The 15,809-nt window shown below is 45.2% G+C and overlaps 1 protein-coding gene across 1 annotated transcript in view; it reads left to right on the top strand.

The window, feature by feature from the left end:
• Nucleotides 1-15,809, top strand: part of LOC144826939 (nicotinamide N-methyltransferase-like) — an 87,208-nt gene that overhangs the window by 38,392 nt on the left and 33,007 nt on the right. Inside the window, exon 2 of the mRNA XM_078685400.1 lies at nucleotides 5,899-6,106. Within this exon, the coding sequence (XP_078541526.1) occupies nucleotides 5,899-6,106 (208 nt within the window). The remainder of the gene's footprint in view (nucleotides 1-5,898; nucleotides 6,107-15,809) is intronic.

Raw genomic sequence — 15,809 nt, 5'->3', positions numbered from 1 at the left:
ATTGAGTCATATGCAGTCCATCTACCCCCGCTGCTACCTGGTATCCCCCAGTGTCAATGGTAATGTATGTATTCCGGGCCGAGGCATCAGCTCCAGGTATAGGCCCTGGCAATCTGCCCATCTCTTCCAGATTTTAGGGTGCTTTCGCGGGCAACCCCTAGCCTTGACTATCGGTATTTCCAAGCCCACAGAGAAATCTAGCCCGTTTTGCCAGACTTTCAACGATAGTGGGGCAGGTGCCTTCCAAAGTCTAGCGATATCTCTTTTGGCCATGGTAAGCCCCAGCAACAGTAAATGCTGTTTATAGATATTGCCCCCGATACCCTCTGTAATGTGTAAAATTGCCAGTCTTGGTGAAACAGGGACATCCCACCCCAGGACTGCCGCGAGGCCCGCCTTGACCCTCCGCCAAAACTTTGCGAGCGTCGTACAGTGCCATATTGGGAATAAGAGACCCTTCCTCCTGTTTACACTGCAAGCAATCAGGAGATGATACTAAGCCCGCCCTCCAAAGTTGTTACCCGATGTAAATATTTAAATTAGTAAGGCGTAACCAGGTTGCTGTTGCTGCACCCCGTGGGGATGATAGTTCCTCTGCCGAGTCATCCCCATCCAAATGGCCCAGATAGAGCGCCCACGCCTCCCTAAATTTGTCTAGTGGGGTGAAGCTATTGGTCACAAGGGATTGATATAGTTTTGCAATTTTGTGCTCGTTCAGGTCATCCATAAACACCTTGGCTTCAATGGGGTTGAATTCTGGGAGGGCCTCCAGTTCCAAGACGCTAGGGAAGATGGCATGTCTAAGTTGGAGATACTTGTAAAATTGGGTCTGAGGCATGTTATATACTTTTTGAAGATCTTGGAAAGATTTCACCGTTGAACCCCACATAACATCCCCTAATGTAAATATGCCAATGTTATCCCACCCACGAAAGCCAGCTAGTGTAGTCAGTTGCGGTAGTCTTCCATTGTGCCACAATAGAGTTTCCCCCGTCAGTCTGCCCCACCACCCCATCTTGCGGAGGGATTGTTTCCAAAGTTTGAATACCACCTGCATCACAGACGGCAAGGATCGGCGTTGTAGTGTAGTTCCTATAATCCCAATAGGCTCTGCGCATTAGAATAATATATCCTATAGATTTGATGTAGGACTGAGGTCGACTAGGTCTCTATCGAATATATTAAACTTAATAGTGAGTGCCAGCTAGCTCAGAGATCACTAGAAACTTTCTCGAATTCACAAGAAGGGATTCGTTTCTGACAACCGCATAGACATGACAGCTTTGTTTCACAAGAATAAGAAAATATATCTCTAGAGTCGGGGAAACACTAGATAAGTATTTCACTCAGTCAATCGTGCATGCTTTGTTTCTACAGAGTTACAGAGAAATAGAGAGACAGGCGTTTTCAATAGAAAGGGTTTATTGAACAGTCTTCTTTCTCATGCAAGAGAAGTGAACTGCTACAATCGTAAGGCAGACTGCAAAGTATAATGCGTACAGTGAGAACAATAATATAAAATAATACTGTAAGAGCATTGTATGGTCTCTAAGCCATATAAAAATTCATACATAAATAACAATGTCTAAAATACTCAACTGATGCTTCTAAAATACGCATATCCCAATGAACCTAACCTAAGTCTAGTACGCGGGAAGAAGTAAGTATTGTGTAGCCTAGGTTTGGTTTTGTTTGCCAAGAATCTATCCAAGATTTCTCTTAGGTTCTAATCAGCTCCATACCTTAGTTAGAATGAAGGAAGTCTGGTGTCTCTGTATCGGACTCGATTTCTCAATATCCTGCAAGGAGAGCTTGGAAACACTGGAGCTGGATTCTCGGCAGGAGAATAGACAGCTTTCGGATTAGTGCATCAACTGGAGGGTCGGCTTCCTTCGGCACTTGCTGTAGCGAGCTGCGTCGGGCAAGTAGATAGTCGAACTGCTCCGAACCACCGTGTCTTGCTACAGCAAGTGAAGGTATATTTATACCTTGAAGGTGTCATAGGAATGCCATCGTTTGACATAAAGTCGGGCATAATAACCTCATGAAAGAACCCCTATGGAATAGCAGTTCTTTGCAAAGTACATGAATTCTTGGACAAATCAATATTCGAACAAAGGGAAGTTCCCTAACTGCTTAAGCCGATTTTCCAAGAAATCGTTGTGACATTTGATACGGTGGAAGTAGCCATGCCTGTATTTGGTCTGCATGGGCTATGTCTAGTAAGGGCTTGAGTTCTATGCCTATATTAGGGCAAGGTGAATTGTACCTATATAAGGGCATGAATCGGGAAAATTCGCTCGGAACCTAAAACGCCACACAACAGCGTTGGGAGGTTGAATATAAGATAGTGTGAAGGGTTGCACTTCACAGCGTAAGCGGAGTCTTGCCTATTCTCATACGGCCATTCGTTCAGCAGTAGCATTTGCCAGGTCACATACAAAGGTTGAATATCTGCTGTGGCGAGTCCCCCGCAAAACGTAGACTAAAAGCAGGTTTGCAAAACTACCCGGGGTCAGTTAGGACAAACAATACATCATCCGCATATAGTGCGATGCGATCTGAGAGTCCATGTGACTATTCAAAGCTCCGTACCTGTGCGTCAAGACACACCCATGCCGCCAATGGCTCTATTGCTAGAGCGAATAAGTCTGGTGACAAGAGGCAGCCCTGCCAAGTACCTTTTCCAATTGGGAATGTACAGGAGGTGGATCCCGCCACAAGCACCGAGGCCATGAGGTCTGCGTATAGTAATTTAAGATAAGATAGATATTTTGCCCCAATATTGAGGCAACTCAGTAGAGAGAATAAATAAACCCAGCTGAGTAAATCAAATGCCCTATCCATGTCTGCTAGCAACATCGCGGCTGGCTGCTTGTACGCCTCGATAGCCATGATAACATTGTGGACTAAGCAAATGTTATGGCATTTATCTATCTGGGGCATGAAGTTGGCATGATCGGGATGAACCAGTTGCGACTGGAGAATATTTGCCAGCGCCTTGGCCAATATTTTGGCCTCGATATTCAATAACAAGATGGAATAATATGATGCACGCTGTTCTGGAGGCTGACCTGGTTTGTGAAACACACCCGCGTTGGCATGCCTCCAATACCACGGAAGGCGGCCCCAATCCATTGCCTCGTCCAAGACGAGTAGAAAGTGGGATCCCAACTTGAAACAGTATTTCTTGAAGAATTCGCATGGGAGTACATTGGGGCCTAGCGCCTTGTCGTAAGTCAGATCTATGCCATGCATAATTATTCCGTGGTTAGTGGGGTGTCCAAGTCTGCCCTTAGTTCATCGGAAAGGGCCCATGGCTATAAATCATCTTAACTAAGTGTTTCTGATACGGAATCAGACTCTTCAAAAGAATCACGCCTCTATCCAGCTTTTATTTTCAGATGATAAATTGAAAGCTCCAGTTCAATCCCTTGTCTTCTCTAAGTGAGACTGTGGCAACATGGTATTCCTAGGCTCAAAGACGTTTTAAGTCATGGGCACAGTGGGATCTGGCTGAAGGCCCCACACTTTCATGGGCCCCTGATACTGCACGCTCAGTTCTGCAGAGAGTTTTGCCCTGATGACCTTGAATAGTTCTTAAAGGGAATGGTTTAAAAACAATTTTACTTTAATACGTTTTTTATGTGGATGATCAGTGAGAGTCTATTAGAGACTGTTTTTAGAGAAATTGTATGTTTATGATTCATGCAACATCCGTAAAATAGTTTCTTTTAGGACAAAACAGGACCTCGCATATGAGAAATGGGAAAGTGTCACAGAATTTTTCGGAGAAGAAATATTAGTGAGCTGCTTCTGTGTTACAATATTGAAAAATCACTATCCCTGAATATTGGATGTAAACACAATTAGACAAGGGTGCAAATGCCAAAGAGGATATGAAAGAGCTGGAATTGGATCATATATTCAAACCTGTTCCGAACAGGGGCCCCCAAATACGTTTGACCCACAAAATCCTTTTGATGTCCCTGCCCAGACTATAACTAGCACCCTTGGGGCTAGAAGATGTGGTGATGACATTACACTAATTCTGATTAAAGTTAATTGGCTTCCATGGATGTCAGTAGAATTTCAAAGCTGGATTTCATAATTCACGGGGCCATGTAGATTAGATTAGATTAGATTAAAAATGTATAAGGTGTGAGATTGCCCAAAGGCGTCTTGCTGCTGGGTCCGATGGACAAAGGATTCCTAGATATATTAGTGAGTTGCCTTAACAGGTGAAAAACACATTTTTGCGGCTTTTCTAAACAGCGAAAGTGAAGGACTGCTTTTTATCGCAATCAGGAGGAGATTCCAGTTGTTGCCAGTCCGGAACAGAAAGCGTCACGATCCCCACCTCACCTGCTTAAACCTAGTGACTTGTAGGAGTTTTGTGTGGGCCGATCTCACTCTTCTAGTCAGCACATACCATTTCAGGTGTAATCTCAAGAACTTTGGTCCTGACCCATGCAAGTCCTTAAAAGGCCAGGCACAGAGATTTAAATATAATCCTTTTTTCCATGGGAAACCAAAGAAGGGCCCTCAGTCTATGTCCAACTGATTCAGATCTGGGAATGTCGAGGACCAGCCTTGAAGCAGCATTCTGCAGATGCTGGAGTTTTTAAAGATGTTGGGTTTGGATCCCTGCATACAAGGCGTTGCCATAATCCAATCTGGACAAGGCCAAAGCTGTGACCAGCGTTTTACGTGACTCGAGGGGAATGGAGGCTCATCCAAATTAAAGGCACCCAATTTAATCTTCTCAGGAGGTGCCTGCACACTCCTATACAAATTCTCTAAACCTATATATTTAAGCAGTCAGAATAAAAACCTAAAGCAAGCTTTCTCAGGACGTGTTACCCAAATATGGACGGACCACCATTGCACCTGCAATTAGGACCAATGCATCTCATGAATCATTGAAGAGTATTACAAATCCTTTTCACACCATCATCTCCTTTGTATAATAGATTCCTGCCACTATTCAGATGTTTGTGGCACACATGTTGTTCTTAGCTACGGCAGAGGATGACAGGAGATGAAAGTAATGGTGCAAAGTAGATAAATAACCATTTGATAACAATCACACCTGGTAAATTCACAAACATGGGTCAATAAGATAGTTCTAGCACAAGTACAAGCTGGGAGTCATGCAGGGACTGGTGGAAAGTAGCCTGGAGAGCAGTCAGACACATCTTCTGCCAGGAATACAGACTAGAAGAGATCTCAGAAGTGATTCATAGACATGAAGTAACTTGCAGGTGAGTGGAGACAGCCCAAAGAGAGCTGCCTATTGTCTGAAGTGAGAGACAGTCAGCCATCTGTTGTGATGTCAGTACTGAGAAATGAGGATGAGGCCATAGACAAAGGGAGTGTATGTGACCTGACATTGGTGTAAGCAATGTGAGGGGCAGATGCAAGACTCACTCATAATTTTTTCGAGTCTGAAGTCTTGGTGGAAAACTATTACCTATAACCCTCAAAATAAATGCATCCAGGGGAAAAAACACACTCCAGAAACTCTCATGGTCTACAAGGGAGGTGAAGGGACCAATGAGACAAGAACGAAAACTAACCCTTCCCCACCGAAGAATGAAGAAGAAACACATAGATGGAAGGGATAGCGTTCCAACTTCCCAGATACCGCAGCTGCACCCCAAATAAGAGGCTGTAGGGCATTGACTCCAACATAGGTCTGAGGAGGTTATGAGGTTCAGAGGAGAGCACTAGAGGGGATGTGGTATATTCTTGTGCCGCGAGGAGATCACAACATGTAACATATGATTGATAATGATGGGCCTACTGGACATGTCTATTCTCATTTGCTGATATGGAAGACATGTAACATGTTGTTGGATTTTCACTTCACTCAAGTATGATCTTTTTTCTAAACAGGTGATGTTAAAGGGGACTCCCTCATTGGACTTTCCTTTGGCCCCTTTCTCTTTTACACAATCCCCTTTTGTGACTATTTCAACGAGATCACCTTTGCTTGCCCAGATGACAAATCCATACAGGAAACACAGAAATGGCTGAAGAACGAACCTGATGCCATGGACTTTAGTGATGTTACAAAAATAATCTGTGAGCATCAGGGCTGTAGGTAAGGATTCTGATATGCACTGTAACTCCACTACTTTGTTTTCCTATTCAGATCATCTTTGTTTAGCTCTAATAAAGAATATACATGCTTAGAGGGAAGAGTGAAGATGTTGGTAGGAGAGGTAACAAAATGAAAGTTTAAATGTCACTGCTAAACGTGTTAAAGAAGATATAATCCTCAATGCACTATAATTGAGCTTCAACAATACATCGACTCAGTTACTCACAACCACAGTTAACCTTGATTCTACTTTGTCATAACTTCCCTCATATAAAAGCTTAAATACCAAATCAATTTAATTCCAGATTCTGATTTTGAAAGTTCTGATGTAGTCCACCACATGCATACATATGTATATGTACTGATACATTCATGTTCTCAGGTTGTGTGATGTTGGATACATGTGAGAAGAAAAGTGACAGGATATTGTGGAGGGTTTACGTTCTCAATAGTTTTTAGAGAACAAACAAGTACAACTCCCCTCTTGGTTGCTGAATCTTTATGGGATTCCCATCTCATGACAGGCATCTCTATGGTTAAGGAACTCATACTTACATAGTGTGGTATGCTTCATCACTAGGTTAATCAAAATAAATCCTGTCAAGCTTGACAGGGTAGCCAATCGCACTCCTTAGAGAGATGTGTTAATCTTCCCAATGTTTAAATCTAGGTAAATGAAACCGTACTCCAAAATGTACCAACGGAAAATGGCTTTCCACTTAAGTTTATTCTTGTTTCAAAAGTTCTTCTCAATGTGTGCTGTTACATCACAGCAGTATCACGGTTTCAATAAGTTCCAAATAGTGTAAACAATCCATTTAATTCATGTCATGATTATCCAAATACCCAATGCATTTCGTGCAGTCCGCACTTCATCAGGGGAAATACATTTCAATCTAGAAAGTAAAGTAAAATATGGCTAGTATCAATGGTAAAGGGGCAGACCACAATCTATCATAGGTGAAACAATAAAACAATGAAAAAGTGTTATACAATGTTCATAACCAATTTGTTACATGCAAGGAAAAGGGGGCTGAAGGAAGTGTGAAAAAATAATAATAAAGCGAGTACGGTATGTGAGTGTTAACAAAGCTAACAGGTTCGCCTGCGTGTTTAAAGGGGTCCCTCAATAGTTATAGACGACACTCCGGTACTATATAAAGGAATAGGAAATAGTAATAGAGCGAGTTCGATATGTGAGTGTTAACAAAGCTAACAGGTTCACCTGCATGTTTAAAGGGGTCCCTCAATAGTTTTAAATGACACTCCGGTACTAAATAAAACACGATGGTTGTGTGCGTGCAAAGCGCTATGAACATATTCCCTATTAAAGGAGATTAAACCAAAGTGGCGCGATGTGCCTTAACCATCACCGCTTGACCAGAAATTCTAGATGTGTACCATCTCTTACTTACCGATATAAGATCGGGTAATGGGACGTTCTATCTTCTGACCCGGTCGAGATCGGGTTTGAATATACTCCGCATGCGCGAACTCACGCTGTATGTAAACTAACCCCTCGTAACCCGGAAGTAAATAACATGCCAGTCAATTAGAAAAAACTTGTAATATGTACTACAAATGTAGGTTAAAGCAAGTGGGAGAATATTGATAGTATACTTCAGTAAAAAAAGGTAATGGCCAGAACTACCTGAAATTAAACGGCTGTAGTTCTCGAGTGTTAATGAAGCCGAAGGTAAACGTGGCGGCCATATTAGTAAAGTGTGGTGCACAGAGGGCACTGTAAGTTGCAGAAAGTGTCAAGAATGTGCGGTAAAGAGAGTCAAACAGTGCAAAAAATGATAATGCCCCACTCTACCCGATGGGTGTCAAGTATATCAGGGTAAAAAATAATAAAATAATAAATAATACTATGAATATAAAAGTGATGGAATATTGGATGACAGTTTACAGATTACACAGTAGTCTTGTGAACCTGTAAAAAAGTTTATCTATTATAGAAAGCAACTGTATTCAAGCTGTTCATTTAACCCTATTGGGTTGCAGGAGTTCAGTTTTTTAATCCAAAACATTTCACGTTGGAGCAATCTTTTTTTGTTGTCACAGCCTTGTTTCACAGGAACACACTCCAAAACCATAAATCGTATCTGGCTGATGTTGTGGCTGTTAGAAATAAAGTGTGCAGCTACCGAGGCTTTGGTGGTTTTATTCCTTATGGTGCTTTTATGTTCTGTGATACGGATTTTTATTTTTCTCTCTGTTTTCCCAACATATGGGAGTCCACACGGACATTTTAATAGATATACCACATTTTTAGAGTCACACGTTGCATTAGTGTACAAATCAATAGGCCTTCCAGTGGTGGGATGATTAATGATGTTACCACGGATTATATTATTACAGTGTCCGCAGTTAGCGCATGGGGTCGAGAACTACAGCCGTTTAATTTCAGGTAGTTCTGGCCATTACCTTTTTTTACTGAAGTATATTATCAATATTCTCCCACTTGCTTTAACCTACATTTGTAGTACATAATACAAGTTTTTTCTAATTGACCGGCATGTTATTTACTTCCGGGTTACGAGGGGTTAGTTTACATACAGCGTGAGTTCGCGCTTGCGGAGTATATTCAAACCCGATCTCGACCGGGCCAGAAGATAGAACGTCCCATTACCCGATCTTATATCGGTAAGTAAGAGATGGTACACATCTAGAATTTCTGGTCAAGCGGTGCTGGTTAAGGCACATCGCGCCACTTTGGTTTAATCTCCTTTAATAGGGAATATGTTCATAGCGCTTTGCACGCACACAACCATCGTGTTTTATTTAGTACCGGAGTGTCGTTTAAAACTATTGAGGGACCCCTTTAAACACACAGGTGAACCTGTTAGCTTTGTTAACACTCACATATCGAACTCTCTCTATTACTATTTCCTATTCCTTTATATAGTACCGGAGTGTCGTCTATAACTATTGAGGGACCCCTTTAAACACACAGGCGAACCTGTTAGCTTTGTTAACACTCACATACCGTACTCGCTTTATTATTAGTTTTTTCACACTTCCTTCAGCCCCCTTTTCCTTGCATGTAACAAATTGGTTATGAACATTGTATAACATTTTTTCATTGTTTCATTGTTTCACCTATGATAGATTGTGGTCTGCTCCTTTACCATTGATACTAGCCATATTTTACTTTACTTTCTAGATTGAAATGTATTTCCCCTGATGAAGTGCGGACTGCACGAAATGCATTGGGTATTTGGATAATCATGACATGAATTAAATGGATTGTTTACACTATTTGGAACTTATTGAAACCGTGATACTGCTGTGATGTAACAGCACACATTGAGAAGAACTTTTGAAACAAGAATAAACTTAAGTGGAAAGCCATTTTCCGTTGGTACATTTTGGAGTACGGTTTCATTTACCTAGATTTAAACATTGGGAAGATTAACACATCTCTCTAAGGAGTGCGATTGGCTACCCTGTCAAGCTTGACTGGATTTATTTTGATTCATTCGACAACTCCCTACTGGTCGGAGGGAGCAAACCGATCAGCACCCAAACTGGTATTACATTGAACTACATAGAATAAATAGAGTGCCACACAACCCCACTGGCTTGCTCATCACTAGGTTAGACATCTAGCACTTGGAAGGATTCTATGACTGAACAACTCATGCTTTTAACATGCACCCATTACCACAAAATGCCTTTACCATGCATTGCCTTTTCAAAGCAAGCCTTCACCATTCATCAATAAATCAATCAATCAGGGGCTTTTAAAGCACGCTACTCACCCGGGAGGGTCTCAAGGCCTTAGGGGGTGCAGCTGCGGGCCTGCTGAAAAGCCACGCCTTGAGGCACTTCCTGAAGGTATACAGGGTAGTGGAGCATCTGATGTTGACTGGGAGCTCCTTCCAGGCCTTGGCTGCAACATAGGAGAAGGATCTTCCACCTGCTCTGGCTCTATGGATGCACAGGCTCACTGCTAGGGCGAGGTAGGCGGAGCGGAGGTTTCCTTTGGGTGAGTGGAAAGAGATTCTTTTGTTGAGGTATTTGGGTCAGATGCTGGGCCTCTGTCTCCTCCCAGTTGAGCTTTAGACAGCTGTTGCTCATCCAGTCTGTGACGTCTTTAATTCCTTCCTGGAAGCTGAGTCTGGTGTCTTCGGGGTTTTTTATCAGGGAGAGAGTGAGACAGGTGTTGTCGGCATATGATACTATGCTGAGCCCATGCTGTCTGACGATGGTGGTGAGGAGGGCCATGTAGATGTTGAAGAGCATGGGACTGAGCGATGATTCTTGGGGTACTCTGCATTTGATCTCTTTGGGTTAGTAGAAAAAGGGTGGGAGTCTGATCCTTTGGGTTCTGTCGGGATGAAGGAGCAGATCCAGTCTTGGGCGGTTCCCTGTATGCCAGCGTTGTGGAGTCTAGCTGCCACAGTGCAGTGGGAGACGGTGTCAAAGGCTGCAGAGATGACTAGCAGGATAAGGGCTACGGTGTGGCCTTGGGCGACTAGCACGCGGATGTCGTCAGAGGCAGTGAGGAGGGCGGTCTCAGTGTTGCGTTTGCTGCAGAATCTGGACTGGGAGGAGTCGAGGATGGCTTTCTGTTCAATGAAGGTGATCAACTGGGTGTTGACAAGTGTCTTAGTGACTGTGGCTACAAAGGGAAGGAGAGAGATGGGCCGGTATTTTTTCAGGTCTGTCAGGTCAGCTGTGGGTTTCTTGAGGAGGGGCTTGACCGCAGCCTGCTTCCAGTCATCGGGAAAGATGCCGGATTCAAAGGTGACGTTGATGGTGCTGAGTAGTTCAGGCGCAATGGTGGCAGCAGCTCTGTGGAAGATATGGGGAAGGCACGGGTCCACGGGAGCTCCTGAGTGGGTACTTTTTGTGGTTGTGGTGGTGTCTTTGGTGGTGATCGATGTGTGTGAGAAAGTGCACTCTTTCTGCATGATTGCCCCCACTTTTTGCTAAATTGCTGATGTGATTTGACTGAGTGTGTCCAGGACGTCTGCTAATCAGGTGCCCAGGGCCTATGTTCTTTCCCTAAAACTTCATTGAAGCCTAAACCCAATTGACATCTCTGGCCACATGTCAGCCCCTGGTAAATGGTTGCACAGGTACCCAAGGCACTGAAAAAGGCCCCTAAGGGCTGCAGTTTTTATGCCACCCTTAGAGGTGATGTAACCTTACACTCACACACTGCCTTTGCAGGCTGTGGGTTTTGGTGCAGAACAAAGTGAAGAGTCCACATGACACACATCTCTGTGTGCCATGCCTGCAACCCACTGCACTGGCATAGATCAATCACCCCTCTAGCTGGATGCAATATACCAGTGGTGAATGTACAGGTGCATGAGCCATGTACCCCTACAGTGTCTAAGGCCATTCCTAGACACTGTAAGTGCAGTGCTGCCATTAAGAGTATATGGTGATGGGAGATTGTCATTACGAACTCCACAGCACCATAATGGCTACACTAAATCAGCTTCTCAGCACATTAAACCCACACGGATGCCAGTGTGGGATTTAATGAACAATGTACACATAGGGTATCTTAGAGATGCCCCTGAAATCTAACCTACCACTAGTGTGCAGGCTGAGTCAGATGCCACCACCAGCCATAATTCTGGACCCCTGGGGTGAGAGCTTGCTGCTCTCTAGGGCCTGAAACAATGCACATATTGGGACGAGGTGCCAAGCCTCCTCCACCAGGAATGGGCAGGGTTCATGAAGGGGAAGCGTCATAGGCTTGCCGCCCTTGTGAGCTTCCCCTTGCTGCTTTCCGCAACTGGTCCCCACTGGTGCTGACCTCCGCCTTTGGGTGGGAGATTCGGCAGGAAAAACAAGTGAGAAAGAGAGGTGTGCCCACCTCTGCTAACTCCACCCTTCAGGTGGGGAGGCGAGTTCAAGCACAATGCTCAGTCCCCGCCATCTTGCAGATGGGAGACTCTGTGTACCAAAGACAAGCTCATGCCCCCCTTCCATTGGAGGGTGGCATAATAAGGGGCGTACCCACTCAAGGGAAAGGACCCATTGGTCCCTGACTTTTACCTACCTGTAACACCCATAAATCTAGTATTTAGTGGCACCCCTGAACCTTGCTTCCTCAGAAAAGAACCTGCAACAAGAAAAGAAGACGATGGACTAAACAGCCATGCCAAAGCTAACAATAGGAAGACACCCACTGACTTGGTCCCTTGGCTTCTAAGTGGAAGAACCTGGAAAGTCCCTCTGCATTGGCATGGCAGTGCCAGGTCTGTGTTTCACTTCGAAGTCAATTCCCAGTAGGGAGATGGACCAGCTCAACAGTTTATAATTTTCACCTTTCATTTGCATTAGCCATCTGAGAGGTCTGTGGAAAGTTTGAACTAGGTAGTGAGTACCAAACAGTATGGCAAAGGCATTGCTCTCAATGTCACTCAAACACTGCTGTCTGGGGAGAAGCCTTCTGCTTATAAAAGCTACATGTTGGTCTTGGCCTTCATCATTGGTCTGGGATACGACCGCTCCTATCCCTAGCTCAGAGGCATCAGTCTGCACAATGAACTGCTTGGCACAGTCTGGACCCCAAAAGGCACCCCTGCACCCGAGGCCACACGGCCTTGTGTGGCCAAACCAACAGTGCCTAACCAACCCCTAACTTTCTAACTTACCTCTCTAAGTGGTGGTAGCACCCAGAAGACATTCGTCCCCAAGCCTGCAGTGCCTTTGTAAACCTGAGGTTCCCTATTGCAAACAACAGGGCGCCCAATGCGAAACAGCACCCTGGTCCCGGCTGCCCTAGTGCGGCTGAGGGTGCACCTTTGGTGCTACTTTGTGTCCCAATTTGCCCTGAGCTAAAGTACAGGAGCTTTGCTCCCACAACCAAATGGCCTGCTCGTCAGCAGCCACTAACCGGAGGGCCCATGTCCCCCATTTGATAACATTGGGCCTCAGTACTCTGCACTCGGCCACCCTAGTGCTGCTGAGGGTGTAACTAGAGTGTATCCTTGACCCTGGGGGACCCCTGAGTCTACGCCCAGAACCTCAACTCCCACTACCAAATACTTACCTCCAAATCGATAACACTATTTTCCTCCATAGGATAACATTAACTGTTTTTCTGTGAAAAGTTTCTAAGTGTGGAGTTTGAAAACCTAAAAAAATTCTTACCTGTTTACATGAAATGTCCCAGAGTGGTATCCAGGAATACTACTCTGTGTGAGAAAAGTAATCTCAAAAGTAGCTTACTGAAAATCCTATTCAAAGTATATGTACTGTATTCTGAAAAGCATTGCATTATCACTACTGTAATCAAATCAAAGTACATTTACAATTGCAATTTAAACTGTGTTACAATCTGTATAATTACTGCAAAGTACTTATCACTTACCTATATTGACTTGCCTGGTTCCAGGAAATAAAATAACTAAAGGAATATTTGTATACAAAAACAATTGGTCTGAAGTTCAGTCTTGTGAGTGTGTTAATTCATTTGTGTGTAGAACAAATGCTTAACACTGTCCTCTGATACTGCCTTACTTCTCGACCACACTACCACAAATAGAGAGTGAGCTGCTTTCTAGCTTTACCACTGCCTACCTTTGGGGTTCCACTTGACTCTGTGCACACTATACCTCACTTTGGTATAGTATATACAGAGCCAGCTTTCTACAGTATCCAAGTGGTGATGGTGGGCTGGCTGTCATTGCTGGAGGGGAGTGGTGTTCCTGCAGTCTGTTTGCTGAAGTTGTCGTAGCGGGCTTTGAGTTTCAGGTGGAAGTAGGAGCTGAGCTTGTCGCAGAGGTTCTGTATGGTGTGATGTCTGTGGCTTCAATAGGGGGTTTCGTGAACTGCTGAATGATGTTCCTTTGAGTTGCTGGCGTTAGTGAGGATTTTGTTCCGGATGAAGGTCCTCTTGGTAGCTTTCATGAGTTTGTGGTATTCGGTTTTGGCGTGCTTGTACGTGGTTTCGTCTTCGGTAGTTTTGCTGTTTCTCCATTGTTTTTTGAGCCGTCTGCAGGAGCGTCTGGCTTCTTGGAGGTTGATGGTAAACCAGTCGGCCTGCAGGGGGTGATGTCTGTCGGGATGGTGGAGGGGTGCGAGCTTGTCTGCTCAGCTGGTGACCCGGAGGTGTAGTTCCGTGGTTGCAGAGTTGAAGTCGGTCATGGCAGTGTGGGGGTCGTAGATGAGGGTAGAGTTGAGAAGCTCCTCTCTGGGCTTGCCAATTCCTTCATGGCTGGTGCGGGGGGCTTTTGCGCGGTGATGGTGCTGAAAGAGAAGTGTACACAGTGGTGGTCTGTCCAGAGGGGCTACGAGGTGTGGCTGAAGAGGATGTTTGTCCCTTCTGCAAAGATGGGATTCAGGATGTGTCCATCCGTGTGGGTCAGGGAGTTGATGAGCTGCTGCAGTCCGAGGTGGGCGGTGGATGCGGGGTTGCTGCTCTTGTCAAGGTGGAAGTTCAGGTCCGTGATGAGTATGTAGTCTGTGGAGGCGATGGCGTGGGGTGCGATGAGGTCCTCAATCGGGGTGGTGAAAATAGTGCGAGGCCCAGGGAGTCTGTATGCAAGGGTGCTGCGTAACATGGTTCTGGGGCTGGTCTGAAAGTGGAGGTGTTCGTGTTGGAGTTGGTCGCGCTGTAGGTGGAGAGCCCGAGGGAGCTCTTGTGTGCGATGGCGTGTCCGCCTCTTGGGTGGAGGGGGCAGTCCTTCCTCTGGATCTTGTAGCCATCTGGAATGGCGGTGGTGATGTGAGGTGCAGAGGCGGTGTTTTTCACGGTTTCCATGAAGAAGGCGACATCTGGCAAGAGGTTGTCAAGGAGGTCTCTATTGTGTGTCTTTGCAGGGAGCGCACGTTAAGGAGGATGCATTACAGGGCTTCTTTGGTGCTGGGGTACGACGTTGGTGCAGAGGTTTTGGGGGTGCTGTGGATGGTGAAGGAATATCGGCAGTGTCGGCAGGAGAACAGGCCTGAGTGGTATTTGGCATTGACAGTGGGCAGTTGTTGTTCCTTCCGGGGACGAGTTCAAGGGGGGCAGCTGAGTTGTAGCGTGGGTAGCGGAAGGTAGCAGACGGACTTGCCTTCAGTGTGACCCACAGCGACCACCAATATATAGTGGAGGATAGTGCAGCAGGGAGATGGGAGCAGGAAGCATCAGGGGGGAGAGGCCACAGGGGCAGCAGCTGCAAGGGAAAACGGGCAGAAAACAGGAGAGACAATGTAAAAAATTATAAAAAAGACAGGAAAACAGGCGCAATTATGAAAACAGAAAAACGGAGCAAAAGACAGAAAACAGGCATAAAACAGCACAGATAGAAGTGGAACCAGCAGAAGAGTAAGGCTCTCCCACTGGACCACCAGGGATGAGAAGCAGGCAGGAGCCTGCGGGTGGTGGAGTGCCTCGAACACCTACCAGTCCAAAGTAGTGCACAGGGCAGTGGCACTTAACAGCTGAGTTGTGGGAGAGAGAGCAGGTCCCTGACGAGAGGTCAGAGGTCTTGCTCATGCTCCCTCTCAACGTTCATCATTAAATAGGAAAAAAGGGAGGGAATTGCAGCTGGGAGGCAGGAGCGGGAAGCAGCAGGGGGGAGGGTCCGCGGGGACAGCAGCTGCGGACAGGGGAAAACGAGTGGAAAACAGAGGAAGAAAAGGAAAAAAGAATAAAAAGACAGGAAAACAGGCACAATTATAAAAACTGAAAAACAGAGCAAAAGAGAGAAATATGACTGAAAAAGGGCACAATACAGCTCAG

This window comes from Lissotriton helveticus, chromosome 4_1, assembly GCF_964261635.1.
Source record: "Lissotriton helveticus chromosome 4_1, aLisHel1.1, whole genome shotgun sequence".
Classification (NCBI taxonomy): domain Eukaryota; kingdom Metazoa; phylum Chordata; class Amphibia; order Caudata; family Salamandridae; genus Lissotriton; species Lissotriton helveticus.
This window is presented reverse-complemented; position numbering and strand designations above follow the sequence as displayed.